At 42.9% G+C, this 27,918-nt stretch overlaps 1 protein-coding gene across 9 annotated transcripts in view; it reads left to right on the forward strand.

The window, feature by feature from the left end:
- LOC147127542 (uncharacterized) overlaps positions 1-27,780 on the forward strand; it is a 55,307-nt gene extending 27,527 nt beyond the window's left edge. For 2 of the 9 annotated variants that reach the window (XM_086020444.1, XM_086020447.1), the window contains 12 exons: positions 1,550-2,905; positions 11,915-12,876; positions 14,231-14,482; positions 15,669-15,837; positions 16,181-16,243; positions 18,220-18,533; positions 19,757-19,813; positions 21,168-21,260; positions 21,912-21,993; positions 22,089-22,201; positions 23,292-23,472; positions 23,791-27,780. In XM_086020444.1, coding sequence (XP_085876570.1) covers positions 1,550-2,905; positions 11,915-12,876; positions 14,231-14,482; positions 15,669-15,837; positions 16,181-16,243; positions 18,220-18,533; positions 19,757-19,813; positions 21,168-21,260; positions 21,912-21,993; positions 22,089-22,201; positions 23,292-23,472; positions 23,791-23,798 — 3,650 coding nt within the window. In that variant the 3' untranslated portion in view covers positions 23,799-27,780. Of the gene's footprint in view, positions 1-1,549; positions 2,906-7,699; positions 9,332-11,914; positions 12,877-14,230; positions 14,483-15,668; positions 15,838-16,180; positions 16,244-18,219; positions 18,534-19,756; positions 19,814-21,167; positions 21,261-21,911; positions 21,994-22,088; positions 22,202-23,291; positions 23,473-23,790 lie in introns of those variants that run through there. The other 7 variants (XM_086020445.1, XM_086020452.1, XM_086020449.1 and 4 more) reach the window with 7 other exon arrangements.
- The last annotated feature ends 138 nt before the right edge of the window (positions 27,781-27,918 follow it).

Raw genomic sequence — 27,918 nt, forward strand, 5'->3', positions numbered from 1 at the left:
TCATGCTAAATATCCATAAACTTTACTTCAAGGTCACTTTACAGGAATGAATGCCAGACTCTCCACTTGAAGAATCATCCAACTTGATCTCATTGGCACCTAGCATGCGCTTTTTCTCACATTTTTACCGAGGCTAAGGTTAAGATTGTGATCGAGGGGTGCAAACAACCCTTCGTAGTTGACAGTGACAGATTGTGTGGGAACCACTCCGGATTATGAACAAAATAGAAACATTGACAATCTTAAAAGAGGGTGATCGACTAATTGTTTTTTTTTTTTTACTCTGTTAGTGGTGACTTTCAGCCTGGAATGGACCGGCCATTTGGTATTCTCCTGAAATTCCCAATGGCCACCGCCGCCAGTGGTGACAGTTCTAAAAATGCTATGCTAAACGCACTCACACTAGGTTTATCCCTTTGAATACTTTTTAAGAATGCCGTACGAATATTGACGGACAGTGATTGATTCTAAATTTCTGCTGTGTCTTCTGAAATGATTTCAATTGTGCTCTATTTTCCATAGCAGTGAGATACTGGTACTTTTTTCCATGTTGTTCTTCAATCTAATGAGGTTGTGTAAGACATGATTTGAGTCCAACGGAACACTTTTCAGCATGTCCCAATTATAGTGCACAGGCAGCAGAATTGTGTCGGCTTGTTCTTGAATTTAAAGCCCTCCAGAGAGTCTTCGTAAAGTATGGGGCCGGACAGGTGCCCCATTTGTTGGTATTAAATGAATGTGTATTTGTGTCTCTGCTCGGGAGCTAAGAGTAACTAAAACTAGTTCAACTTCAGATGATTGTAATATGATTGAAAAGAAATGCTATTTGGCACATGTGCGTGGCTGGGGAATGTGTTGGCCCAAGTCCGAAATAAAATGAAGGAAAATTCATTATAATTTAGCATATTGCAACGGAATGTGTTTGAAGGCTTTATATTTCTACTAGGGGTGTCAAATTCAAAGGATTAACTTTGGAGATTCATTTAAATTTCATCAAGCACAAAAAAAATGCACTCAGTTAACTCAGTTGTATTTACTTCCTGTAGCAGCTGACCTCTGCTCACTGTGCAGCCGAACTTAGAGGAGAGTCACTGTCGCAAAGACGGACTTTTACTTAGTTTTACTTTTAAAAGTTGCGTGATCATTGGAGAAATTCCAAATAATTTGCGCACTTTGCACAGCCAAATTGAAACACCATAATGGTTGTACGTCTTTAGTGTATCGTTCAACTGTTGTATTTTACAGGAAAAGAATCCTATTCAAGGATCAAAGAAAGCTATTAGAATCGAAATATACTTTTATTTTTTCCCCCCGCCACATTAATTCTAAGATTTTACTCACGAAAATATCAGTTCCAAGCTTCATAAAAAATTGTAGTTGTAAAAATGCGATTGATCGCGATCAAGTATGGGAAAAAAAATTTTCGCTTCATCGAATCGTTTCACTGCCTTAATTTCTATATTGTAAAATTGTTCAGTATAATGAAGTTCTTTTCACCCCCAACCTTACAACCCCAACCTTAAACTCTTCCCTCTTCACCCACAACAAGGTGCCTTAGGTGACTGCTGGCCCGACCCGATTGCCTGCCTATCGACAGACCTCCCTTTCACCCCCAGTGTCACCTCTGTGATCAGTCGCCACGCTAACAATCTCGCCATGATTCGCGATGAGCCTCCCAAGTCCTTGCCCAGCAGAGAAAGCAGCGCTTACGCCGGAGGTGACGAAAGGGACGGAGAGGAATCGGACCGCAAACAGAAGAAAAAGAAGAAAAGGAGACAGAAAGAGGAGGAACACTTCGAAAGCAAGGGTCACCTCGAAGTGCAGTCGGGCGAAAGCTTTCCCCCGGCGGAGTTGTTCCACCAAAGGCCTGAACTGAAGCGAGATAGCGGAGAGGGTGGATGGGAGGAACAAATTTGGAAGAGTGGAGGACGAGGTAAGAAGGGCAAAAGCAGGAAGAAGATTCCCGAAGAGTGGGAAGTGTCTCCGGAGCCATTTGCCACCTCATCCGTGGGTAAAATCACCCAAGAAGCTATGCAGGATCTTGGAAGTTCAACTCTATCAAGCATGGAAGTCTCCTTCGCTGACATCGATGCTAGCCACACCCCCTGGAAGGAGGAGATCTTCCCAGAGGAGGGCCTAGTGCCTTCTTCACTTTCCCATGAGATATTAGCCCCCGCACCCATCAGCCCACTCGTCTTGAACAGCGAGCTGAAAGCTACAGCAGCTCCGTTCACGATGCCCTTCCCCGCCAGCGCCGGGCCGGTCGACGCCTTCCCCGCGGCCGCTAGTCCCGGCGAATCGTTCGAAGACACCGAAAACGTTGACAGCGGGATGTTTGATAACACGGCTTCCTTCCAAGAGCCCGTTATGCCGGCGGCAGCCGAGGCGGATACTTCCGCCTTCAGCCCGTCGTCCCGGCCGGGCTCGGCCCGCTCCGCGAACGGCGAGGCGTTTGCCTCGGCCCCGCCCCTTTCGCCCTCGGATGCGTCATGGCTCCTGAACAACTCCCACGGTAGCAGCAACAGCGAGGCGTTTGACTTGAGCGACGCGAGCGCTCCCGGTCGTCCCGCGGCCCTCGGCCTGGTATTCGACACGCCTTCCCCGGCCCCGCTCCGCTCGCCCAAAACCACAGCGCAGGAATTGCAAAGCAAAGAGCCCAAAAATGAGCCGTCGGACAAGAAACAATCCAAAAAGTCCCGTTCTTCCTCTTCCCCCAAGTGTCCCAGCAGCTCGGAGGCCAAGAAATTAACGGCGCAAGAATCCCCGAGCGTTAGCCCCTCTTCCTCGCCATCACTCGTCTCGCTTGGAATTCCAGCGTCCGGTCTTAACCCTGCGGCAAAGCCCTTCTTTCCCAGCTTTGCTGATACCGCGGAACAAGCGAGCGTGGTTTCCCCCATCGTCGAAGGTTGGTTGTGGATGAAATAGCTGTTGATCAATAGACTACAATGTCCGTATTAGTTATTAGCATGATGTATGGTATTGCCATTTTGTATGCATTGTTAGATGCACATTTGTATTTTTTTGTCTTGCATGGCGTTTCATGAATGACGTTAGAGGGTTGTGTTTTTGGCTTCTCCGGTTCAGAGTGATTCTGTGTGACTAATGCCCTTAAAACTGGATCGCATTCCTTGAATCTGAGAGTATCTTAAATCCTTCTTATCATGCATTGCGCAACATTAACCACGTTTCATGACAGGTATGATGCTACTAACCAGTCAGGCAAAATTTTCTCCTCAGTGAATCTACTCTGTCATTTCCAAAATCTTTTTTTTTTTTTTGTCCACTGATGTTCCATTAATACAGTCATTTTTGTGTCCCGTTTCCATTGCATCAAGGGTTTGGATGTCACTATGTCCTTCCTCTGCGTCTATTAACTTTCTTGTCTTCTCTAGCAGCCTGTCTCTTTACACCTCCTCTAGAAATGAATCACGATTGGAGTGATATTAACTCTGTTTTCAAATCTTGATACGTTCATGTTTTCTTTGAAAGAAATGTCAAATATTTCATGATTTGTGTCTTTTACCTTGCATGCGCTGTGACTGCCGACTCGGACACTTTGCCGCTTAAAGGTGAGTCCCTCTTTATTTTTCTTTTGTGGTTGTAACTGATTATTGCATTGAATACATCGGCGGAGATTCTGGCCCATTCGATACGATTCTTTTATCTCTAATGCCTTTGCCCGTTAATCGTGAGTAATGGTTGTTATCGCGCACATATTGCTTGATTTGGACCCCCGAAAAAAATCAAAGTGTGCCTTTTCTGAGAGGCGAGAGTGTTTTTGTGTTCAAGCATGATTTATGACGATACAAGGCAATTTTCTTGTCATTTCCTCCCATTGGAGATGATAATAAGGACAAAATAGGGCTTTCAGTTCAACACAGCGACAGCACTTGCTGAGCTTCATTATAAGCCTTGGTAGAGGAGACAAAAACTTGCACGGGCAGCTTTTGGACATTCGAAATTACTCAGCCGACTTGCTGACGAGATGTTATTTTGGGGGATTTGTTGCGGTTGCGCATAGGCATGAGGTGGACCTGGTCCGTGAAATTCAAGGCCTCTCTGTCCACAGTGCTGACCTGCTTGCTACAGTTTGCTCGCAATCCTTTGTCGAACTTTTTGTTCAACGGCGCTTCAACCCCTGGAATACATTACATTAAAAATGATGGCTCCGTAAACGCACATTTTGTAGCTCGCCACTGATCGAGTGAGGCCCACATGTAATCGAAAATATTTTTTTTTCTGGAAATGTGCACGGTATAATTCACAGACGACACAATACGAATACATTCAGCTTTTGTCGAAATGAAAAGATAATGGGACGCTTTGAAATGATTGAGACAACCACAGAGAAGAGAACATTAAAACAGGCGCTATCTGAGGCAGAAAATCCGTTAGTCGACAAAGCGGAAGATAAAGAGATTAATGGAAGCCCAGCGATAAAGATGCAAGTCAAAATCTGCGCCAACTACTGTCAAAGTCTAAAAGAAGGCAAAGGATGCCGATCATTTGTTTGCTTTGTGAACAGATTTGCTTTTCATGCCTCGGCTGCGAAAATTGTACCCCGCAAACGGATTTGTCATTTTGTAGTTGTGTCCCCTTAACGCGATTTCCTGACTGACTGAAAAACTTCACTCGTCATGAAATCGTGTTTGTTTCTTGTCTTTGCGGCGCTGCAAAATGTACTGTTCTCTTGATCAAGTGTTGCAATATGGCAATTTGTTCTTTTTAGGTTTATTCTAATAGACGGGCATGAATTCTCTTTCGTGGGGAGGCAAGAAATGGCAGCTCTTATGAGGACATATAATCATGATTGTTGCCATAGGGACAGCATAGGACATACACTTTCCTTACTTACAAGATTGTCAGAATATTTTCTAAATTCTACCATCTTCAATTTACCGTTTTGATGATTTTCATATCAAAAACGCTGCTGCTGATGAAAACATTGATGAACCTTGCCAGCTGTGGGGGGGAAATGCAGTCAAGAAAAATTGTACTGCGGCAGTGGCCATATTTGCTTTGGATTTATGATGTTTGCTCAAACGCCAGCAGACCTTCTCCGTTTCATTTAGTAATTACACAACACAAATAAAACACAATAGGCTGTGTTATATTTCCACCAGGAAGTGGGATCCATAGCAAATCCCAGAGAAACAAGCTGGCCGCTCAGTGAAACAGCGTTTATTAGGCGAGTAATGAGGAATTTCCTGTTTCACAGCAGCTACCGCATGTGGTATATTAGGGCTGGGCAATTAATCCAAATTCAATTACAATTACGATTATTAGACTGCACGATTACAACATTGGCATAATCGTAAAAAAAAAACGATTATTAATATGCATTTATATCCAACGTACTGTTTGTTTACACAAGAAAAACATACTTGAATTTATTCATTTGCACCTTTATTTTATAACTAATTTGATCAATTTTGTTTGGTCCAAAGGGAGCTTACATAGTGTTTCAAATATTTTTATTTATTTAATTTTTACGTTAAAACATTTTCCTTTTTTGCACCCCACAAAAAAATCAATGATCGTTTGAATAATTGTGATCTTAGTTCTTACAATAATAATATTTTTTTCATAATCGGGCAGCCCTATGCTATATACTTAATAGATAATGTATACTGTTTATGTATACACTGTGTATTGTTCGATTGATATAAGACAGTTGAATTACAAAAAAAATATATCAATGGTTATTGTTGAATATATGTTGAAAGCATCACCAAGGTCGTTCACCTCTTGGTTTAGAGCCCCCACTCAGTCTTCTGGAATTTTCAGACACCCCAACCCTCGCCACCAAACATGGCCGGAACAGGCACACGGCTGAGGAGTTGGTCACCATAGCAACAGGAGGCAGTTGCTTTGGCAACTCACGGGAAGAGGGTCCATTGCGAGAACAATAGATGTTTAGCGAAGAACGGGGTGTTGTGACTAGGCTGGGAAGAAGATGAGATGGAGCTATAAATAGACCTCACTAAAGACTGAAGTCTGTCTACATCATCCGTATCTGTGATCGCCCTGTGGTTTTTTTTTCCACACCTGGGATCTCTTTATCGCTAGCTTTCCGAGGCATGGCATTAGTATTGTTCCCTTGCATTGAGTATTTTTTTAAAATGAATGTCAGTTAAGATTCATTCAATAGACAGTCCAGAATCTTGTTGTGATAAACATGATTTATTTTGATTTTTTTTAGAGAGACTCAATATTTTTTTTTCTCCCCTCGTCTACATGCCCTCCTGGTGGCCTATGCGGGCTATTAGGCACAACATTTTGGTCACACAGCGGGATTATATAAGAATTGCTTTGTTTATCTTTTACCCTGCCAAGCAGTCAGGCTGGTTGCCTCTGTATTTGTCTTGCCCCCTTGCAACCTAAAAGTCCGTTTTGAAGACAAACACAGAGCGGATAAATGGGCCCGAATAGTTGACACACAGATGCGGTGACATTACACCAGCTGCCTGCACCTCAGGACCTGTCTGGCCACAGCTGCCCGTCTGTCTGCCTTTCATTTGTCTCTCAACCGATGGATTAATGTACTTTTTTCTTGATAATTCATTGTCCTATTGATGCAGTATCTTTGCTTCATTTGTTTATGTTATTCTGAAGGATTTTCAGACGCTATACATTGAGCACTAATCCTGTTTCAGTTTTTAACGGATTTGGGGCCAATTCAGATTTTCAAATGGTAAAAAGATAGTTGGGTGAGTTTTGGACTACGAATCATTGAAGTATGGCGTGAAGAGAATCGGTGCTCCTTATTAAAGGCAACATGAGCAAGAAAGCTCTGAGGCAGGGTTGTGAATGGCTCCACACCAAAGCAAACCTTCCAGACATAAAAGTCGGAAACTGCAGAAAATAAGATCTCGCATATCATAAATAAAAGCAAACAATAATAGAAATGACTTGCAGAAAAACAACTAAAAAAAACGCCTGGCCTGTATTTAGCACCATACTATTCTGGTCATGAGTTTCTTTCCTTTTTATTAATTATGACTGTTTACTTGGTATTGAACTATACAATTATTCAGACACATACAGTATATCTTGTTTTTTTTGTTTTTTTTCATTAGCCTCTTCATTTGTTTTGCTAATTCTATATGTGTAAACATGGTTGTAGCGCTCTTGGGGGTAATGGAGTGTGATTCTCCGCAATGTGACCAGATCCATTGTGACAGATAACAAGGTCTCTTTACCAGAGGCTTCCTCTCCAGCCCCCTCTAATCTGTCGCTGTTCTTGTCTTACCCTCTTGTAATGAGTAGACGGACTGGAGACTGTCTCGCGCAAACTCACGTCCCACAATGGACACTCGTGTTACGGCAAATGGAAGCATAAAACAATCTCCGGCCCTTACGCGTCTTTGAATTTAAAGGAGGAGGCTGTATTTTTTTTCTTTGTTGAAAAGAGCTGGATAAACGATGGCTTAGAAGCGAAGATACTGTCAGGTGGTTTTGAACCAGCCCTTCAAAAGGCCTTTTCGCTATCCTTGCTCCACACTCCTGAAGGAAAATTTCAAGGGCACGGCTGTGTGTGTGTGTACGTGCGTGCGCTTGTGTGTGCGAGACGAAGACGTGAAGGGAAAGTGAAAACTAAAAAAGGAGGGGGCTTTCTCACTCCACCGCGAGGGGCGGGATTTGGGAGCTGCGAGTAACCAGTTGGCATTCACAACTGGGTCACATGACCGGCCCAGAAAGCGCTGCGCGAAGCGGGGAGGGAGAGACGTGCACATTCTGTACAGCATCAGTTTGTAGTGGAGGTACGGAAGGACTTCCCACAAATGAACAGCATACCTTGGTAACGGAGTGGAAGGAATCACAAGGCATAGGGAAAAAGTGAAGACCAACATCTAAGCTCCTGAGACGAAGTGGGAACTGCGCAGGAGAGAAAGCTGAGAAAAGGGAGACAGCATGTCGTCTCTCTCAGATCAGAAGACTGGCTCCCCCTTCTCGGAGTATAGCGAGCTCCGCAAGGGGGCTTCCCTGTCACCGACGGGACCGACTCCGAGTTGGGATTGGCAGCGTCGCTCGGGCATGGACGTGGACACACAAAGAGGCTCCGGGGTCGGTTGCGGAGGCCAAGCACCTGCTGGCCTCAGTGGCGAAGAAAAGCTGCGCTTCCTTGAGCAGACAGAACAGGCCAGTCCGGACGTTGAAATGAAGGTAGCAGGCGTGGCCGGGACCATGCCTGGAAGCACCTCTTTGGGTAACGCTTCACTAGGCAGTGCAGGAGAGAGCCCAGAGAGCCCCCGGTCCTTTTCCCCATTCCCATCCCCAGCTTCCCCTGGCAGTCTACCGTGTACACCTGCTCTGCAATGCGCCGTTAGCGGTCGGGTCTCCTTGCCAGCAGTTCCTCAATCCCCAGCCGGCCGCACGGAGACGCTGACCCCTACCGCAACCCTGCCTTCACACTCCGCGGGAGTCCCCCCGATTGAGGCCTCTACCCTCGGTGGATACTCTCCCTCTGAATCGTGGGACAACTCCACTTTTGCTGAGTCCAGCATAAAGATCGCCATGCCCCAGGTGCCTCCTAACTATCGTACCGGCGGTGTTATCAGCGAGGACTACTTAAAGGGAAGCGGCGAGGATAAAGTTGGAGCCAGGGACACCTTCGAGGAGCAACTATTATCCGTGGGCTCTTCGGGGGAAAGTAGCGAGGGGGAAGACACCGAAGAGGGCGAGGGGGAATTGGAGCCTTGTTTCATGGGGAGAGCACAGCAGCAGAGGAAGGCGATGCGACGCGCAATGTCGGACTGTTCCCACCTGTCAGTGCCCACCAGCCTAGAGCTTTCGGAGAAATACCCCGGCGGCGAAGCGGCGGGACCGGACGAGCCGGTGTCACCGGGGAGCGGGTCACGTCGGCCCCAGCATTACATGCAGCGCTCGTTGACCGTCGCGGAAGATCAGCACCCGGATACGCCGCCGACACTCTCGGCAGCCGGGACCACACACACCGATTTAAGGCAAACCCCAGCTCAACCGCGTCTGTCTCTCTCCCCATTCCTACCACAAAGAGACGGCAATACGACCCTCGAAGAACCCTTGAAAGGGTTTAAGAGTGGACAAGAGCAAAGAAGCATAGTTCCAGTGGCCCCCAGCCCCAAAGCTTTCAGTGACATCAGTGACTTCACTTCTGCCTTCTCACTGGGCTCAGACACTTTTGGTAAACCGGCTCCAGATAACGAGTTGGACTCTACCGAAACCGATGCTAAGATTTTTGATTCAAAAGTGGGCAACAAACCAGCTGTGGAACCGGACGTTCCACTTGTCGTAAGTTCCTCTAACAAGTTTGGCCTGAACTCGACTAACCCAATCATCAAATTGGATGGTAGGTGGAGGTCCACTTTATTCATTCTGTAAAATGTTCGTGCACCTTTCAAATCAGATGTGAAAGTACTTTCAGGTTAAAAGTAATTAACAGGAATAATTTGACAGGAATATGGATGTATGAGTTAATATTTTACAGGTCATCCGAGTGTCTGATTCTGGGTTTGTATACAATGGACTCGATTGCAGTTGTAGTTGGCTAACAATTTATATTCGTGTGCGCTGGGAGGCTTTCTTTTTCTTGAGCGCGAGTCACAGACAAATTGAAAACATCAAGTCTCCTCTGTGCCTGGTAACTTTTCAATGCTGCACAGGGTTGGACAGTAGAAACCGAGTAAATGTAGGTAAGGAGCATTATAACACTTTTTTTTTTAGCAAGCGGCACTCTTCATTGGTTAACGTCCGGTGAGTTCTCCCTGTTGTCACTGATGTGCTTTGTGGACTTTTTTTCTTATCTCACACTGGATCTTTTGCACCAATCTAAGGATGGAAGAAAAGTCTGCATTTTTATCAGACAATACAGCAAAATATAAGTGGTTCTAATAGGTGACTCCTCCGACCATGTGGTAGTTTCTCTAAAACAAAACAAAACAAAAAAAACTCTTACACGAGAAGGTAAGGGTAGAACAATCTCGGTGGATTTGTTGAGTTTTTTTCATAGTGTGCGCCCCCATCCGTCCTTGTTTCATAGGCTCCACCCCCAGACCGTTTCATCCGGTCCCATTGAGACACAACCGGTCTTAATGGAACACTTTCACTGATAGAAATTGTAAAACTCCCGAGATCAATTCACGTAACAAGACTGCAGGTTTAGTACTCGCTCCAGTCAAGATGGAGTACAATTTTTTAAAAATGACAGTGGGAGGAATACTTTGCAATCATGTATTGTTGCAAACTTGCAGTATTATGCAGATTTTTTTTTTTTTTTCAAGAGTTTTATAAGCTCAGACCGTCTGAGAATGATTGATCATCATTTGACCCGGAGAAGACGTTGAATGAAGAGGGACAAGAGATCGAGTGTTGTTGTTTTGATAGTCCAATGATAAGACAAATACCTGAAGGGACAGTTTCAGATAAAAGTGATTCATGGAAGACAAGTCTTGACGGAAGGGGACTTTGCTTGATTAAATAGAACGGCAAGACTAGTTCAGATTGTCTCAGTCACGATGGCTTGAAAAGGAACAGAATGAAAATGGAGCCGTGCCTCGATTTGCAACATCAAACTGTGCATCATCCTCCATCAAGCATTCCAAAATGTTCGTCTTCACGGGTGATTGACTGGTGTGTGTGTTGGATCTGGTACATCTCTGGTCATGGAGTGTTTCCCAAAATAGCACGGGAACCAGAAACCGTAAGATGCCGATGAAATATTGAATGACTGCTGGATGATGACTGTGCCAAATTATCGACGTTAGGACCAACGAGGCATCTTGTTTATCCCAGCGAGGTTTTGTCGCATAAATGGGTCAAAGGCTCAAAGCGCGAAGTGTTGACTGTATTCTGCTCAACCCAGCGTGAGGTCATGGTGACCCGAGGTCGGGTGATGCAGATGTTTCATTGAGTGAGTCAACATAACAGAAATATCCGATTTGTGTATGTCGTTCTGCATCTGCCGAATACATTAAGGCAACTTCACAGACCACGTTCATAATACAGATGTTTTTTTGAAATGTATTTTACAGAATCACAAATGTTGAAATGTTTGCTTCATCAGCATGAAGTGATGCTCCAGTTGAATGACATTAACCGCCAGGGATGTAACGATTAATTGAAAATGGATGCATCAATGTAAAAATAAAATAAAATCGATTCATGGAATCATCGATTCCAGTTTCACTGAGCGTTGCGTTTATGAACTCGGACATCTCAGCACTCCTAAGCCCTAAACAGCAACACCAAAGAAAAATAGCAAGTCTTTAGAATATAGTCATTTAGAGTGCTAAAAAATTATGTTCCTTTGAATCTTAAACGTTTTTCCAGATGCATTCCACATTTTGAATGCAAATTATGCGCCTGCGCCAAACATCATTGCGTATTGCGTTTGTGGATGGCAGCAGCACCACACTAGCGCACAGAGACAAGCACGGTGGCAATTTTTTGTTTGTTTGTTTTTTTAAATCGAATCGGAAATCGGGAACTGAAAATCGAATTGAATCCGGGCTTGAGTGAATCATTACATCCATATTAACCACATATGTGCAAGTAATACGATGACATTACATGACTTACTAAACGGCATTTGTCAATAAGGTGATTTGCATTTTACTAAATACACAAAAATGACTGAAGTCATTGTTGATACTTTTTTAAAAGTCGTTTTTTTTTTGTTTGTTTTTTTTGCAAAGGCAGTCGAGCAAGCAGCAAAGCCATGTCACGATGCAAACTGTGGCCACTGTCATGAATAGACACATTTCCAGCACTTTAATGTCTTAAAATTCGATTTAATATAATAGAAGACATGCAAAACCTTGATCTGCTAGCCTTGTAGCAGGATACATTGTGCAACGTTGGCATTGAATGATCTGATTAAATAAACAATAACTTAGGGGAAAATTCTAATTTTTTCTTTTTTCTTTCACTGTAGACAATGTTGCCAAGTTGGACAAAAAGGAGGACAAGCCCAAGGTGGACGTTATAGATCCAGCTGAGCAGAGGAGTGTGAAGGTTGAATTTGGTGAGACAGCGGCCAGGGTGGAGAAAGATTCAGGAACAGAAAAAACATCGGATATCAATCTGTGGAAAGAGTCGGAAAATGTTCAGCGGAGTGAGAAAGAGGCAGAAAAGGTCACAGAGGGAAAAGATCTTCATGCGAAGGAGAAAACTACTGTGGTGGTTAGTGAGGAAATGGAATCCGAAGAGGTTCCTAATGAGAAGGAGGCCGCGAAAGTTAAAGAGGAGACGTCTGAAAAAGTGAAGGAGAAGCTACCCGAGAAGGCTGACGAAAAAATGAAAGAAAACGAGCCACAGAAAGTGGAATTAGTCCCACGTAAATTAGAAAAAGTGGATACGGAAAACAAGCCTGATGAACCCGCCGAGAAATGTGTCAAAACAGAGACATTAGACAAGGCCGAAAAATCAGACAAGATGGCCGAGGCAAGTGTGGAGAACAAAATCACAGAGACGACTGAGAAGACAGACATGAAGGACAGTAAAGAGCAACACGTCCAACCCAAAGTGGAAAAGAGCCCCGAGCGGCTGCCGACACCTGTCAAGCTCGACGCCGCTCCCGACGAGGCGCGAAAGGAGGCTGACGTGGCAGCCCATGTGGAAGAAGCCGCCAAACCTTCCGCTCATACGCGCAAAGCTGAGAAAGAGGATCAAGTGGAGAAACTCTCGGAGAAGCCGGCGGAGGCGGCAAAGCAGATAAGCGGAAAGGAGGAGAAGCGGGAGAAATTACAGAGTGACAAGAAAGCGCCCGAGAAAAAGGAGGACAAGAAGGCGGCGAACGCAGATGCGGGAGAGAAGGCCAAAAAAGCTAAACCTTCCACCAATGGGAGCAGCGCAGCACCTAGCAAAGACTTGGCGAGTGCCGACAAGAAGACCAAGGTAAGATTTACAGGAGATAGGAAACGATTACGATAAAATCGATGATGGAGTTCCATTCCCACACGTCCGGATCTGAATTTGTACACAATTATTATTTTAATATATCATTTGTGGAGTAGGAGAAACCCACCCGTTTTTAGCTAGCTCACGGGGCGGCCATTTTGTCACTTCTGTCGACTGAAAATGACATCACAACTGCTAACGACCAATCACGGTTCACCGGTTTTCTGAATCCGAGCCACGATTGGTCACTAGCCCTGAGCAACTTCGATGTCATCTTCAGTCGAGAGAAGTCACAAAATGGCCGCCCCCTGAGCTAGCTAAAAACGGGCGGATTAACTCTTATTCCACAAACGCAATGTTAATCAGAATGCCGTGTTTAGACTAGTTTTCAACTAGGGGGCCTGCCTAGAACATATTCTTGAAAAAAAAAAAGTTAACTAGGTATACAAATTGACTTGAGTCAAGCTATTTTTAATGCATGATGCTTTTAGCTTTTGCTACTGCTTTTTCCGATTACTGCACGGTGGAACCTCAAAGGTTGAGCATTCAATTTTGTCAGTAAAAATTTTTACATTCTTAGTTGTCATGACTAGGTATAGACCGATTATCGGCCGGGCCGATTATTGTTGACGATATTTTGACGAATATCGGTATCTGCCTTTTTTAAAAAATCTGATAGCCGATAATAAATCAATTTGAAACAGTGTTAACTTCAAGGAAGCATTTATTTAAGTATTCAGTTAATTTTATAAGAGATTCTGCTGACCCTGGGAACACTATGCACCTTTTGTTTTTATTTGAAGTCAATACAACACAATATCTGTTTTTGTTAGAATTTTACAACAGAGGTGGCCATATTGGCAAACATTTATAATGACTTTTTTTTTTAAAAGAATCAACGTTATGCAAAACTGAAAAATTATTCAATACACTTATGGTCAAAGGCGATTAAACAAAGTTCAGAGTTTTTTTATTTTGATTTTGACACCAATATTTTCCTTTTCAGTGAAAATGAATATCGGCCCCTAATATCGGTTATCGGCCTCCTTGACTACTAATAATCGGTATCAGCCTGGAAAAAAAACATATCGGTCTATCTGTCGTCATGACAAAATGTATAGGTTCCACTGAATGCAGTAAAGGGATATTTTACACGCGTCAACTATTATTTTATCCATTTTATAAATACCATCATTTCACCCAGTTTGCAGTTGAATTGCCGCTCCTGCTGATATTATGATTTTTTATTTATTTTATTATTTCCATTACTTTATCTTTTGTTTATGTATCCTTTTTTTGTTGTTGTTTTTTTTTGCCTGCATCTATCCACCGTCCCTGCCACACGCCTCAGCCGCCTGCTGGGCCGACAAAACCGATTGGCCTCTCCAAAACGCGGCAGGTCGCAGCCGCGGCTGCTGCTAGCGCTTCTACCGCAGCGCCGACTAAGCGGCCCACTCCCTCCTCAACCACTTCCACCTTCGATAAAAAAACAGCCAGCAAGGCACCATCGGCAGCCGCCGGTGTCCCAAAGCGGCCCTCCACAAATACCGCCAGCCGCCTTTCGTCCTCGGCCACTACCGCTACACGTGACGCTAAGCCCAAGGTAAGCCATGTGTGAGGATGCTAATACGTGATGTCATCAAACTGTCAATGTATTCCAATGTTTGCACACTAGAATTCAATTACGGCTTGGACTTCAACACAAAAAAATACTTTTGGTTCAGGAGTGCCGCGAAAGGGAAAGACTTGAGATTTGAATGTGTGAATTGAGTAGTTTGATGTCTTTGTCGCCCTCTTTCGGCGGCCCCCGTAACGACAGCGCGCGCTGACACTACCGATGATAAATAGGCAGGCTATTTTTAGCAGTCCAACGGCCACAGGTGCAGGGTGACTGGGTTCGTCATGGCCAGCTTGTAGTAGGAGGGCTCAGCTGTATGTGGAGCATTGGCGACATCCACGGAGTTGTGGGATATGCAGAGGAATGAAATCTGCCATTTTCAACAAGGGGCCAAATGTGCATGTTGCATGCGTGGTTGACCCCGATTTTTCCGTGGTCGGAAATCAAGACAATAGTTGCACAATGAGATGCATTTGTGCTGCATTTGTAGTGTTGTAACAGTCACTGCTGCTGCACGTTCCATGGTAGGTAGTAATGAAGTACAGATACTTAGTTACTAGGGATGTGACGATTCATCGAAATTGACCTAAAATCGATTTAAGCTTTTTAAAAGATGCGTCGATGTAAAATAATAAAAGAATGGATATTTGTAAGGATTTGTAATGACAGCAGTCAAATTGTGTTGTGCGTTTTTATTTTTAGTTCTGACACTAACAAAGTATTTGATAATATAAAAATGTAGAGAAGTGGTCAAAACTATTAGTTCATTTTTCAAGGTTTTTTTTGTACCAAGGACAAAATGCAAAATTTAAAAAAATATAAAATTGGTTTTAAAATGAGTCATTCATATTGTTTGAAAAAAAAAAGATTTTCAAAAAAATCGAATCAAAATCAGGAACTGGAAATCGAAAATCAAATCGGGTGTTGAGTGAATCCTTACATCCCTATTAGTTACCGTACTTAAGCAGATTTTCTGTACTCGATACCTGGCCAAAATAGGCTTGTCACTTTTTTCAACCGCTGCAAATGATGTCAAATTAATCGACACAAATAGAGAGAGCAGCGGTCAACTGCTCTTAAGATCTTGAGCGATCACGATCTTGGAGACTTATACTGCGACAGTTGACCAAAATGATCATCCTCTGCGATATGCCCCATGTTGTCTTACCAGACACCCACAGAGAGGCGCCCCCTTGTGCCAAAGACCAGCACTGCCACCTCAAGCCTAGCGGCTACCAAAAACGGAACCGCCGCCACCACAACCAGTAGAACGAGCACATCGACGCGCACAACTTTGCCATCCCGCGGTGCGACCGCCACGGCAACCAAAAAGCCCCTGGGTAAGGCTGGCATGCATGCGCGCCGATCCTTTTATGACAATGTGACTTGACAGCTTGTTTCTAGAAAGCTGATTTGACATATTTGACCTAGCCTGCTGAGGTATGTTCAAAGTTGACACAAATCTGGTTGCACATCACTGTCAGCTTCCATTAGCGAAGTTAAATATGTGTGGTCTAGAACTTGAAGGTAAGTTTACACAGCGGAAGGTGATGAAATCTGCGTGGATGGTTTGTTATCATCATAAACGCAGTGAGCTACGTAGCCAATAGTCTTGGTTTTGGGTTTCATTGTTGGTGCAGGCGTGCGTGAAACTTTTTTTTCTCCATCGTTTTCTGTTTGCAGCCTCGAAGACAGACAGCCAACCGGGTGGGGAGAAGAAGCCCAGCGCTCTAAAGACTTCTGCAGGTACAGCTGCACTATAAATGTTAAGATGCACCCGCGAAAAAATGAAACCTGCAAAATCTATCCGTTGAGTAATCTAGAACATTACTTAACCACAACTACAGGGGATGTAATAAAAAAAAAGTCTGAGTCTTGATTGGGGAGTCCCAACCAGGGAGGGAATTATTACCAAAATATAACAACATACGTATCAGCTTATGAAATCAATACGATATCTTGCTTTATACAAGTACATTCAAAATGATATGGTTAGCATGTTAGCGTGGCCTTTGACAACTTTTCTCTCTTGGCCCTATTGAAAAATGAATCGGCCAGGCCTGCTGTGTAATGTAAAAAAAAAAAAAAAAAAAAAAAAAGGAAAAATCGACACCGGTGAATAAAATCGTTCTAAGGATGTAACGATTAATCGAGAATCGACTTTTAATCGATTCTAACCGATTAATCGAGATGAATGGGACTCAGGCATCTCAGCAACACCTAACAAAAGACAACATACCTAGGCCATTAGAATATGCTAATTAAGAGTGCTAAAAAATTATGTCTAATTCTTTTTTTTTCGATTCCAGATGCATAGCGCATTTTGAATGTGTAGATCGAATTATGCACTTGCGCCAAGCATTTGCGGGCGGCTGCAGCACCACACTAGCGCACAGAGACGAGCGTGGTAGCCATATTTCAAAAATCGAATCGAAAATCGGGACGTGAAAATTGAGGCTCGAGTCAATCGTTACATCCCTAGCTTTGACGCTAATAGTTGCTACTCCCGGAAAGAGTGACTGTGCACTTTCTGTATTTTTTTTTTTTTTTTTTGCCATCCTTTGTAGTATATCTCTCCCATCTCACAAAGCTCATCCTGCAGACAGATGAGTTGACATTATGGCAACTGAGGAGCTGTCAAGAGTGTGACACACGCACGCACACACACACACACACACACACACAGCGCCCACCAATGACAATGCTGGCAGGCTTTGAAAAGGGGGTGAAAGAGTTTACTGCTCCGAGTTAAAAACCTTCGCCACTGCAGGCGAAGGGATTACTGTCCCGCTACCGTTGACAGCGGTTCACAGCTCCTGCTGATACAGCCCCCGGGGTGGTTTAATCTGCCGCGGGACTTAGTCAGGCAAATAAAACTCCAACGTGGAAGCAAGCGGAGGATTTCCGCAGCGCTCGAAAAGAAAAAGCTGCTGCGCTACAAAACGCATGTACAAAAGTACAAAAATTAGAGCAAGATAACTCAAGAAGAGGCGAGGAGATTGTTGTCACCTGTGCTGAGTAGCCAGTACTTGCCAGAAATTCCTGCAGTCGGACTGTCCAGTTTTTGTTCTTGTCTTTCATTCATTTTGAAGGGATGTCCAATCTGAAGGAGTAGAAAAAGTAACAAGCCTATTTTGATAAAGTCCTCAGAAAAATTGTCGGGAAGTCCAACCCCAAATTTTCTTTACAAGAATATGTTCCCAGCACGCCCACAAATTGAAACACGGCATTCTGATTAATATTATGTTTGTGGAATAAGAGTTAATCCACCCGCCTTTAGCTAGCTCAGGGGGCGGCCATTTTGTCACTTCTGTCGACTCAAGGTGACATCACAACAGCGCAGGGCTCAGATAAGGACCAATCATGGCTCAGCTTGAGAAAACAGGTCAGCCCTGATTGGTCGAGCCCTGATTGGATAACGACCAATCATGGCTCAGCTTCAGAAAACAGGTGAGCCCTGAGCTGTTGTGATGTCATTTTCAGTCGACAGAAGTGACAAAATGGCCGCCCCCTGAGCTAGCTAAAAACGGGCGGATTAATTTTTATTCCACAAACATATTCATCACAATGCTTTTTTTCGACTATTGAAGGCGCATAGAACATATTTTTGCAAATAATTAACTTCTCCTTTAAGTACAGTGACGAAATATAAAAAAAAAAAGAAAAATTTCAATGACAGCTCCTGAGAATTTCCATCCCTGTTGCCTCTCTCACTTTTGCAGCTGATTCCAGCAAAGCCAAGAGCAGCATCGGCAGCATGCGCAGCTCCACTTCCACCCTGAGCAGCGCCACCCGCACGCGCAGCGCCGCCCTCAAAACGAGCACACCTTCCGCCGCCGCTGGCGCAGTGGCGGACAAGAAGCCGGTGGCGCCTCGCGCTCCCAGGGCCACCTCCTCCGCTACGACGACGACGGCAACCGGCAGCACCGCAAGGACCGCCGCTCGTCCCGGCACCGCAACGGCCCCCGACATTCACAATGCCCGCTCCAAGATCGGCTCTACGGACAACATGAAACACCAGCCGGGGGGCGGCAAGGTAGGTTTAAACGGAATCTGGCACAAACTGCCTCTCAATCATCATCACAGTTTTGCGTTTTTAGCCATCTCAGGGGGCGGCCATTTTGTCACTTGCCGTCGACTGAAAATGACATCACAACTACCGACCTGAGCCCCTGCAATATGAGTTAAGGAGCAGTAAAATCCACCCGTTTTTAGCTAGCACAGTGGTCGGCCATTTTGTCACTTGACTGAAGATGACGTCACAGTTGCTCAGGTAACGACCAATCACGGCTCACCTGTTTTCTGAAGCTTTTCAGCTGTTTTCTGAGCCGTGATTGGTGAGGTTAAATCCGTTTTTCTGTGACGTCATCTTCAGTCAAGTGACAAAATGGCCGACCACTGTGCTAGCTAAAAACGGGTGGATTTTACTGCTCCTTAACTCATATTGCAGGGGCTCAGGTCGACCAATCACGGCTCACCAGTTTTCTGAAGCTGAGCCATAATTGTCCGTTATCTGAGCCCTGAGCAACTGTGATGTCATCATCAGTCGACAGAAGTGACAAAATGGCCGCCCTCTGAGCTAGCTAAAAAACGGGTGGACCTTACTGCTTAACTAAGTTCTATAGAAATAAAATTAACCTTATCATTACTTGTAAATTACCAACAACAGAAAGAAGTCCTTACCCTGCCAATTTTTTTTATTTTAATTTGCTTGTTTTGATTGATCAACCCTGTTAATTTTGCATTTCCTGCTCAACCCCCGTGTGCTCCTTTCCCACCATTGCACCTTAGCATCCTTGCGGAAACGACCCAGATGTTATTTTCAAGCCACAAAGCAAAAATCAGGTTAAATACGATTCCCGCAAGGTGATGCACTGAACACACCCATCGTGTTCTCATCCGATTTCTCATGGTTGCCATTAGCAACTCTTCCTATTTTATCCTGGAAGGACATATAAGAAAGCAAAAAACATTTGTTGTATATCCTTGGATAGCAATACTTACGTTGTAGCATTAGCATTTAGCAAGTATCATCTTGGTTACATAGCACTGATGGACTATAAAAAAACATTAAAAAAAAAATATATATATATATTTACCAGTACCGTTAATTTTGATGTAACGTAAACCTTAAATGAGGTTTTGGTTGAAACCGTTCACGCTATCTTGTCTACACCAAATCGGCTGATCGGGTGCGGTCCTCGTCCACCACCTCCTCTTCCTGTATGTGGTTGACCCGGGGTGGGCCTGTCTCCCCAGGTGTCAGCTGCCTCTAAGGGCAGGGTCCCCGCCTCCAAAGACAAAAGCCAGGTCAAAGTGAGTTCCTTCGCCATCAACCCCGCCCACCCGCCCGCCGTCCTCTTTTCTTCCCTCCTCTGCTCTGACTCACTTCATATATTCCCATTCTGTAGATTTCGCAATCTCTTCCTTTGCCGACTCTATTTTCTTTGTGTTCACTTATTGCAAGTCTTTTTGCAGGGTTAACGTATAAAAGAGTGTATCATCAACAAAATAGTGCGCATTATGCTTCCCTCTTGGAATAAATGCAATTTATGTATTTTTCTTCAAGTTCTAATAGGTTATCGTGACCATCAGTGTTGTTGGGGTGGTATGCATAATAGCCGTCCGTCATGGCTATAGCCAAACGTTAACGTGAGCCATTTTTCCATGAATATGTAATCGACTATTTTATTAACATATACTAATTCATGCAAAAAGATTTTCCAAAATAGCAATGGTAGTGATATGTGAGGAGGGTTTAGCATGTTGCTATAATGACAAGGAATTGAGTGCAGAACCTCTAACAAAAGGCTGAAGAAAAAAAAATGTTCAGATTGCGTCGCTTTGTTTTATGGAGGATCAGGCACCAGTAATGATATAACAGGAAGGAGGTGACGTTATTATGATTATTATTTCGATTCTTGACTCCGTGAATATTAACAGCAAAACGACACTCTCCAAATTCGTTTGCGGCACCAACTGTACCATATGAATTCTAGTACGTGAGCCGCGACATAAAAAAGTGAAAATAAACTATTGTATTTGCACCTTTTTCCTAATGAGTAGGGTTGTAACGATTGACTCGAGCCCCAATTGGATTTTCGATTTTCAGTTCTGCTTGTGTCTGTCTAAATTAGTATAATGTTGACTTTTGTTAGATGTTGTTGTACAGGACTTGTGGGTGCCGAGATGTCCGAGTTTGACTCGTCTTGATTCGATTATCCCGTTTAATCACTTTGAATCCATTTTCAATCGATTTCCGATTAGTCGGCGTGAATCGACTTTTGCGCGATTTTCGATTCATCGCTTTGAATCGACTCTAACCGATTTCGATGAATCGGCTTGAATCGTTTTTGATCGCTTTGCGATTCATCGTTACAGCCCTACTAATGATTATAATCAATAAAACCATTCTTTCACTGTATGATAGCCAATGCAAAACAAAACATCCAATAGTAGTGAGCATAGAGGCCATTTTGCCCAAGTGAACCTTTACTGCATCTGTCTGCACTTTCCTACCTAACCAAACCTATGACGGTGACCTCTTTTTTTTACTCTTCCTCCTTTACCCTTCTCCTCTTTCCTCTCTTCTGTTGTCCTTTCTAATCAACCCCCCCGCCTACTCGCTGCTCTCCTGCCCATCTGCGGCTGCTGTGCCGGCTCCGTTTAGGTTCAGATAGTCTCCCAAAAACTGGACTTCAGTCACGTCGGCGCACGCTTGGGCTCCAAGGACAATATGAAGCATGTTCCTGGTGGAGGGAATGTAAGTACAGCCTGGCCCCCTGCCGGAGGTCCTAGGTGCAGGGCAATTGCTGAAAGACACCCTTCAGGAGTGTGTTGCACTTGTGTGTTCAGCATGCCAAAATCACTGATAGTGTGGACCACGAGCAGCTTTGAAGCCTTTCCACAAAGTACAGCTCTTGATAAGTCAAGAGTGTGGTCTAAAAATAAAAACGCCGCCCGCTTCCCTAATTTATTCCTGCATTGCCCCATCCCGTCTTACTTCCACTAGCTCATTAGAGCCAAGTCGTAGTCCGACCCACAAAATGTGACTTTCTGCTTCCCTTCCGCCGTCTTGTCCTCTTGATGCCTTGTCCAACTTTTTTTTTTTTTTTTATATATATCGAGTTTCATCCAGATTTTTTTTAGTTTTTTTTGTGTGTGATGAAAACATAGGTCATCGTTTTATTTATTTAGTTCCCATTCCAATGTTGTTGGTTAAAGTACTTCTGATGACATTTTGTTCCTCATCACTTCGGTGTCTTTTGAGCTGACCTTATAATCGGATGTAAACTTTTATGGTCCGTATATAGTGCATTTAAGCCGAAGTGACATCTCATGACATCTTTTTTTCCCCCCAAAAACGTTGATATGGAATGTTGGCAATTAAAATGATCCGTGTAATATTTACCAGGTGCAGATTCTCAACAAGAAGGTCGATTTGAGTAAAGTGACGTCAAAATGCGGCTCCAAGGACAACATCAAGCATAAGCCAGGTGAGCGCAAGCGCGCAACAAAATGTAAAAATCAAACATTCTTCTGGAAGAATCCTCAGTGGCTTTTTTTTTTTTTTTTTTTTTTTTTGCTGCAGGTGGCGGCGTCGTGAAGATTGAGTCACACAAAGTCAACTTTAGGGAAAAAGCGCAGTCCAAAGTGGGCTCCATGGACAACGTGAGCCACTCACCTGGTGGAGGAAGCGTCAAAGTGAGTGCAATTTACATTTTTTTTTTTTTTTTTTTTAAAAACCTGCGCCAGTTCACCTGTGCTTTATTATCACTGCACGGTCGTGTGGTTTTCTCACGCTGTCATTTTCACACACTTTTGTGGAGTCAAGTCCCGCACGTTCACACACGGGGAAAAACAAATGAACAGCTAAGAATAGATATTTTTGCCTATTTTCGGACATCTTTTGAATTCTATTTTTGTTTAGTGTTTTTTTTTTTTTTTTTAAAGCAGTGTTTTGTAACACCCGAGGTCTATGTGATATGATGTCATGTTTATGTTTGGATAATGTTTCCCTCTAAATACAAAAACAAGGACATTGTAGGGCTGGGCAATTAATCGAAATGTAATCGTGATATTGACTTTGGCTCCTTGCAAATTTATTTACAAGGGATAGGGCTGCTCGATTATATGTGTGTGTGTATATATATATATATATATATATATATATATATATATATATATATATATATATATATATATATATATATATGTATATATATGTATATGTGTGTGTGTGTGTGTGTGTGTGTGTGTATTAATCACAATTATTTTGGTAATAAATGGAATTTATTTCAGCAAAATTTATTAAAATTCAAAAAGGTGCAAATGTATAAATTCAAGCATGATTTCCTTGCGTAAACAAACTACAATCGTTTTTAATCATATTTTTTTACGATTATGCCAATTTTGTTATCGAGTGAAATCATCGTAATTGAATTTCAATTTCAATTAATTGCACAGCCCTAACAAGGGATTACTTGGCCCGTTTTTCTTTTCCCATTTGTAATGCGTGTCGATTTTGAGATTCGCGAGACATTTGGAAATATTCTGTTTGTATCCTAGTCTTTCATTTAGTTGTCCTTCCTTCACCGGTGCGGTCTGGCTCCGGATCTGTTCAGGTTTTTCGAAAAAAAAAAACCCATCAATTATCTGCTTGGATTCATCGTATGATAATGATTTCGCCTGCATTTCTTCCATTCTGAAATTGATTACACTTCTCAACTGCTTTTATATTGGATTTGACGCCAGGTTGTCTTGTCACATGACACGCCCCGCTCTGTGTTTCTAGGCCGAGGGGCCCCAGGAGGCGGGTGACGGTGTTGGGACACCGCCCCTGGCCCTTGGCCCGGAATGTGGCCAGGTGGCGAAGCCCGCTGCCCATGAGAATGGGCTGAAGGAGGCGGCTCCTCCTTGTGATAGCGAGGGTCTCCAGGAGCCCCAGGCCCTGGTTTCCCACATGCCAGAGACAAGTAAGCCTGACGCATATTCCACTTCGTAAGCTAATTGGCGCTGCGGCCTGCTGTACGGGTTTGCTGACGGGGTTCTACTGTCCGTGGCTACGTTCACATGGACACGTTTATTCGTTTTAAAAGCCTAATCGGGATTAAAAAATGCTTCGTGTGCGCACCGCACCGCGTTTGGAATTTTCGGAGCCGCTTGAGATGTTATTCCGGATTCAAGAAATGTTGTCCACGTAAACGTTAGCCTGTGCATGTCTTTTCTGTGCTCCTGGTGGCAGTGTCGCATAGCTGATCACGCCGATATCTTTTGACTTCTTATCTTTCCAGGCATTTAATTCTGCTATCACTCTGCCCTCCTCATCTCATCGCCTCCCCACCCCTCCCTTTCCTGTCCACTCCTCCTCCTCCTCCTCCTCCTTTTTTTTCTTTCCAACATTTCTGCCGCAGATTGAGTTTCTCGAGCTCAACTTCCGCGAGAAGGCTCGCTCTCGCACGGACCACGCCGCCGACGTCATCACCCGCTCCTCCTGATGACAGCGGACCGCCGCACACACAACACCCCACCCCCCACCCACCCACGTGGTTCCTCCTGTAGCGTGCGCCACAACCCAAGATGGCCTCCCCCTCTGCCGCTTCCTTGCTCCAGGGGGGAGGTTCAGGGGGACGCCAGCAGCCCTTAAAAAAGGGATCTTGCCCACATCACACTAGTAACACACCCCTCCCCAAAAAAAAACAAACAAAAAAAAAAAAAGACCTGTTGGATGATTGCTTGGACTTTGTGTCACCTTGCGTCCGAATATTAGTTTGTCAGCCAGTCCCGCCATATCCATAAATAACCTCCTGGTTCCCTCAATAATCAACACTCTCATATCTCTGCTTAAGTGTAACAATATTTCATTCATTTCCTCTAGCTTAGAAACATAAACAGTCTGACATGACCCCCCCCCAAAAAAATTAGACTGTTTAACTCTCTTTGTGGTCGTGTTTTGAGTGGCAGCCCTAAATAGTAGCTTTTGATGGGGTCCTTTCTATTTGCAATGATTACCTCTTACCGTTTTAATTCTAACATGTATTTATTTGTTATTTGACGTTTCTGGACATAGACGCAACATTAGTTCTCAGAGAATCCTGGGACAAGGTTTTTTTGTTGTTTTTTTGTTTTTTTTTTTAACTGAGAACGAGGCATTCTGTACCGTAGTCAAAGCATTATTTTTGTGGTTATCGTTGCGCCAAGCCGCCACTAGATGGCGCTAAAGATTGAATTGCGAAAAGATGGCGGTGTGTTGTAGTGCTTGGTACTAGTTGCTTCCAACACAACGACACGGAGATGAGCTAAACGTAACCGGGCACAAATGTTTTGATTGGTTCATTTATAACAGACAATAGTGATTTTAGGTCGTTTAATTACCTAGCATCAGCTGATAAAGACACGTCACAACAACACCAGTGACACTCTGATGAAGGCGGAAGTAACACGCCGGAACACGTCAGGTAATTAAACGACCTAAAATCACTGTCTGTCATAAATTAATTTAAAAAAAAAATAACAAGGAAAACAAAATTAACTTAATACAAATATCTGGGAACAGTTGAGGGTACAGTCAAGTTTAGGGGGGGTAACAATGTTTGAGTTCAGCCGACCTTGTGTGAGTGCGCACAAAGTGAGGGCAGGTTAAACGTCGATGGTGTCAAAAAGAAAGTGAGCAAAGAATTGTGGTTGAATGGAAAGACGTGTGTGTGGGGGGGGGGGGGGTTCTGGATGTATTTTAAGGTCGTGGTAGTTTGATGAATGCAATCCAGTGGGAGATGTGGAAGGTGAAGTATGTGCCTCTATTCATTCTTGTCACCTGTCGTCATCCCGGAAGTAATTTGAATGTGTTGTCCAAACTGGCGGAAATAGTGGCATGTAAATTTACATGAATCCAAGACTAACTGCATTACGACTCTAAATCTTTTTTTTTTTTTTTTTGCAAAGTGAGTGACAAGAAGGGGAATTAGTTTCGGATCGTTTCGATTTTACATGTTTAGTTCCAGGATTAAATTGAACTGTTGCGAGCAAGACGGGAGATTTAAAACAAGTGGCGTCATGTCTACGGATACTTCTTAGCTCTGAACTTTTGAGTTATTTTTATGTTTATTGGTTTGCTAGCTACTTTTTGCCCTCCTCCAAATGAACAAGCCCTCACTGCAGTTTTAAGCGTAGCATTCGAACAATATTCAGTCATGTCGTGTTTAAGCTGTTTTCTGGTTGTTGTTTTTTTTTTTGTCCACTTGGGGGCAGAAAACGCTCTAAAATGCATCCATCAAACACGGGTGGCAAGCACCGAGTGTCTGGCAGGTTTATTTCCAGCCATAAGAGGAATGGATAGAGACAATGTCATTTTTTTCCAGATTTAAAATGCATTTGCTTCGTGGAAAATGTTGGGAATTAATAAGTGAACGTTTTTACCTGTTATTCATGCTTAAGCATTACATTTTAATAATCATAATTGTTATACAAGTGAAGTTAACCACTGTTAATAATGTAAGTACCTAATGTGTGCTCAAACATGACTTATTTGCTGAAGAAAAATGGGAACGTGTGTAAATCCAGTTTCTGGTTGTCACATTTTTTATCTTTGCCATCACACAAAAAAAAAGAAAAGGCAAAAAGTTAATCCTTTAGATTGGCAATTCACAGTCGGTGGTATTGTGCAACTTTAGTGGCTTTATCACACCCCCTCAAGGAAAAAAAAATTCAAATAAAACAAAAAAAAAAAAATCTGTTGAATTGTTTGACTAGTGATGACGCAAGAAACTCTTCATTGGAATTTAAAAGGGAATTTAAAAACAGTTTACACCCTAAAAATATTTTTAATTCTGTGCCAAAGGCGAAACAAACCCATTTAACACTCCCGAATTTTATTTTGAAATTGTCGCTTTAATGCTTGTCACAAACATTGCACCTTAACCATTGGATAAATAATGTGGACTCTCTCTACCAAAACATGATCCAACAACTTTATCGTCAAGCAGTTGTTGTTGTTTTTTTATAATATGCACAAATATTTATCATTAATAGTAAACACATTTACACACATCAGGACGTTCCACCTCCTATTAACTTTTAAAAGCAGTTCCATTCAATTTGAACGAGTCAAATATGTGAGAATTTTGCGTTAAACCGTTTTTGTTTGCCATGTTTTTAGCCTTGCCGCTAACCCCAGTTTTTCTTTTGTTGTTTATTTGGATGGATGTTTTTGTTTTGTTTTTTGCTTCATGCTACTATGAGACTGCACACAGATGTAAATAGGTATTTTATTGCTGATTGCGCTCTCAGAAAAAGAAACAACACCAACAGCAGGGTTTGGCGGTCAACTCGTACCTTGTTTTTCCGAAACGGGAAGGATGCTTTATCATAACATTTAGCGATTTATCTGGCGAAAATTCCTGTTATCAAATGCTAGCCTTTTTCATTTGAAAGGGGCCCTTGAAGTGAAAGAATGTCTTAGACATATTGAACGATTTTTTTTTTGTTTTTTATGTATTTATCATTGTGTTCCTGTAGCCACACAGCTGGTGTGCTCTCATGGTTGAAAATATTCTCAAAACAAATGTAGACCAAAAAAAAAATAATAATAATAGCCGTAACCTACCCATGAATGTTATGGTTATGTGTACGAACAATAGGGATGGGCATATGTTATTGAATCATATTGATTGAGTCTCAATTAGTTTGTGGTTTAACCCTTACACAACCAGTACAAAAAAAACCCAAAACATTACATTTCTTTGTAGGAGTCATAACAATACAAAACAAAAACGTTTTTAAAATATAAAATGATACCAAATGGAAATAAATAAACAGAAGCTTACTAATGGCAAACTTCCTTGGAAAATTTAGCAAAATGCCCATCCCTATTGTGCAACAATTTGACCTACAGGTTTAAAGGATAACATATCAGATTACTGTGTATGGTTCTAATTTGAAATCAGTTCATGGTGCAAACAGACTAACGATAAGCTGTGCAGGTTTGGCTTGTGTAACAAAGGCTGCTTATGCGGGCGAGTGCTGTGGAGCTTCATCTCCCACTGTAGCACTCATAGCAGACAAGTGTCAACCTAATAGCTGTCATAAACCTGCAGAGCATGCTGACAAAACAATAGGATGTGTTCAGTAGACGTACTTCATGTCATTGACAGAACCTCCTCGTTTTTGTGTCGCTTTTTTTTTTTTTCTCTTTGATTTTTTTTTTCTGGTTTGGAAAAAAAGTGGTTATTGTGACTACCTGTTAATTAGTGATGTGACAATTAAACAATAAATGAAAAAGTGATCAACTGTGTGTTTTCTTTTTGCTAGTTTGGACTGCATGATTTCTGTTAAATACATTTTTAATTTATTGCTATTTTTGTCTTGAATAGCATTTTAGTCAAGCTGGTTAATTTATGTGATGCTTACACAAGTTGCGAAAAGAT

This window comes from Filicampus tigris, chromosome 21, assembly GCF_054856515.1.
Source record: "Filicampus tigris isolate MCC_2025a chromosome 21, RoL_Ftig_1.0, whole genome shotgun sequence".
NCBI lineage: Eukaryota > Metazoa > Chordata > Actinopteri > Syngnathiformes > Syngnathidae > Filicampus > Filicampus tigris.